Source organism: Stylophora pistillata, chromosome 11 (genome assembly GCF_964205215.1).
Source record: "Stylophora pistillata chromosome 11, jaStyPist1.2, whole genome shotgun sequence".
Lineage (NCBI taxonomy): Eukaryota > Metazoa > Cnidaria > Anthozoa > Scleractinia > Pocilloporidae > Stylophora > Stylophora pistillata.
The window spans coordinates 27,304,188-27,307,440 of NC_142529.1; the positions used below are offsets into that span (position 1 = coordinate 27,304,188).

The 3,253-nt window shown below is 36.2% G+C and overlaps 1 protein-coding gene across 1 annotated transcript; it reads right to left on the bottom strand.

Moving 5' to 3' along the window:
* Nucleotides 1-1,559: 1,559 nt before the first annotated feature.
* LOC148720929 (5-hydroxytryptamine receptor 1B-like) lies at nucleotides 1,560-3,145 on the bottom strand. Its single transcript, XM_088739125.1, has one exon. It carries the CDS (start codon nucleotides 3,108-3,110, stop codon nucleotides 2,163-2,165), a length of 948 nt encoding a protein of 315 aa, XP_088595251.1. The 5' UTR covers nucleotides 3,111-3,145; the 3' UTR covers nucleotides 1,560-2,162.
* Between the last annotated feature and the right edge of the window lie 108 nt (nucleotides 3,146-3,253).

Here is a 3,253-nt window from a genome sequence, read left to right on the forward strand (position 1 = left end):
TCACCAATTTCTTTTTTTTTTTTTTTGGAGGACTTTCACCTAGTTGGAGCTCGCTCTTTTGTGATTATTCCTCACTGAGCTTTTTGCATTTCGCTTTTCGTTTTGCTATTGAGCTTATTTTTTAAATCAGTGGAAGTTTAACAAATAAATAAAGAGGTGGAATGAAATAAATTGTGAATAGAGTGTAAGTAGGGTTGCACTATCCATCCCTTTGTCTCTGATACCGATATTTTTAATATTTTAATATTTTTAATAGAATATTTTGTTCACTTCACTGTTCGAATGTAACTTTAACTGTAATCAAAGGATAATCGTTGATCACACACGGAAATCGCTACAAGAAAAAGTCAATCACCTGCTGTATAGATGAAAGCTTGCTTGATAACTTTAACTGTAATCAAAGGATAATCGTTGATCACACACGGAAATTGCTGCAAGAAGAAGTAAATCACCTGCTGTATAGATGAAAGCTTGCTTGATACAGAAATGCCTTTCTTGTCTTTTTATTAGCAAGACTTTGGAATAAATAAAATTGGATCCAATGCAAATAGAATAACTTTGGCTTGCTATTATTCAGGACTATTGCCAGCGGCGTTTTCTTTCTAACTTGTAATGTACACACAAACCGCTTGTTCAATCACATGTTACGTCAATTTTGTCCGGGACTTTCTTGAAGGTCATCTGTACCGATTATCATACATTAGGGAATCCTCTGTCTGTAACAGACAATCTCCTATATTTCATCTGCCTTTTCCCTTATAAAGATCTCCGATAAGATTAAAAAATTGTCAACCTTATTCGCCCTGAGTGATAGAAATTTTCCTATCTCCTGGAGAATCTATGCACCATCAGAAATGTGTGATGTTGTCCTCATTTCACAATACGATAGAAAAGATCCCTCAATTCAGAACAAAATTTTCTGAATGGGTTCATCATTGATCAATGTTTAACCTATTTTTTTCATTTCGAAATCTTTAAAAGTATTATCAGCTTCGGGAAACTGAACTTCTGATCAGATACAGAGTTCAAGATAATTTACTCATCAGCCTGGAAATAATTGAAAAAAAATTATGGGCTTTTTGCATAAGTTATACACTGACAGAGATGCCAAGTGCAATTGATCGAAAACAATGATTTGGTGTTGTTACTGACATGTCCTTTCTGAAGTAATTCTGCAGTTTGATGAGCGGCCATTTCCTTTTTTCTCACAGATAATCTGTTTATTGCAGTAAGGAATGTTTCCTTCAAAGGACTTCCTCCTGGTGATGATCACCTAAAACTTTCTTCCTTTGTAGCACATAAATAAGTCATCTCCTTTCACACCGCAAAAAAAATGAGAGACTTCTAAATTATTACTTAACAAAGGTGTTTGTTTAGCCTGTTTGCTTAATCTCCAGGTATCTCAGGCTGAATCAGAATGAAGGACATATATATAGACGTATGTGCCATTGCAATCACAGAAAATTTTTTAGCAACGTTCCCTTATTCAATAAGTGATGCTTATTTCTGTCACAAGAGATACTAATTTTTCTGATAGCAAAACAAATTCGAGACTAAACTTCGACCAATACAACTCGTTTGGCGATATGACATCAATAAAAAGCCTTTTTCTTTAGGTCAGGAAAAAAGCCTTGAAATTAAAAAAACTCCCTTCAACTACTCTTTGAACTTTTCTCCAATACTTTTCTATTACTAAAAGAAGATTAAACATGAAAGTAAAATGCATGCATATCTTTCTTCAATTATGCCTTGCCGTATACATGATCATTGGTAGCTAGCTAGCACGAACAACACCCTTGAAAAAATAGGGTTAGTGTTCCATTGCCTTTCTTTCAGTTGTTTCCGTTAAAAGAAAGCTATTTAGTGCACACAACAAGCCATTTTGTTCTAATGATTACTCGATTAAGAGTGAGAGCCGCACAGGGCTTTGCTTTACAGAAATTAATAGTATTGTTCGATGATTGACATTAATAAACATAGAAGGCATACTATAAAGGGGAAAATATTCACAACACAAAAAGAAATTCATTAACAGATAAAATAGTTCCTCGAACAACAATGTTATTTGAACTTCTTACTTCGTCCTATCTAATAACATTGACGGGCGTTTTCATAAAATAATTGTGTAAACACTTTCAGGTTTAAAAGAAGTCGAGGATAACCTAACTCCATGGACAACAAAGCGTTTGTCTTACTGTCTGCTTCACTGCTTGTCTTACTTCGCTTATCTTCCAGCAGTAAAGGAAAGGGTTTAAAGTCGAGTTAAAGTAAATTAAGACACCTGCTGCTCCCCTTAATACCACTAAGTGTGATGAATATGTTTTACTGTCAGCGATTACAACTGCCACTATAAAGGATGGTGCATAGCAAACTACCAATGCTAACTGCACCCACAGTGCACTATACACTGCCCTTTTGTATCGCGTCATGTTCAGTGAATTTGATTGGCTCGGCTGTTGTTGGACATGATCTTGTACTTGACCCTGATGATTACTGAGACCCCGAAAAATTTTTATATACGAGGCGACTGAAATAACAAGGCAAGATGGTATAACTATATGGCCATACCAATTGACTATACGGTAATCTAATGTGTAAGATAAGGCATTGACAGTAGATACAATCCAAAAGGCAGCTATGATGATGTATGTGCGCTTCAAAGTTACAATTTGTTTGTATCTTTGCCCCAACAGCAGGGCGAGAAGTCTGTCCACGCTTATGGCGGTCATTGTCATCAAAGACACTCCACATAATGTATAGCCTGTAAGAAATTTGGCGTCATATGCGTATCGACAAAGAATCCATTGTTCGCGAGCCACGGACATCCAATAGGTAGCTTGGAGAGGCTGGGCAACAAGACCAACCAACAGATCAGTTGTTGCCAGACAACGATACAAGAGTTTGGACGGCGGATGAAGGGTAGACTCTTTGTGGAGCGCAACGAGGATAAGAGAATTTCCAAGAAATGTTGTGATGGAGAGGAGAATGTAGATTTTTAGGAGAGAAATTTTAAATTCTTGTTGAAGCCCACCAACCAAAGAGGGGGAACAATACAGTTTTTGAAATGTCTTGGTGTCTGTTCCACCTCCAGTGAAATTTGTTGTCGACATGATTCTGTATTCGTTTCCTTTTTCTTGAACTGAGGTTATCTGTGATTGTAGCGAAAACGAATATTTCATCAAAACAGCAACACAACAACAATCACTATAAACTTACTCATTTCCTGCAAAATAATAAGATAAAGATTTTCTCA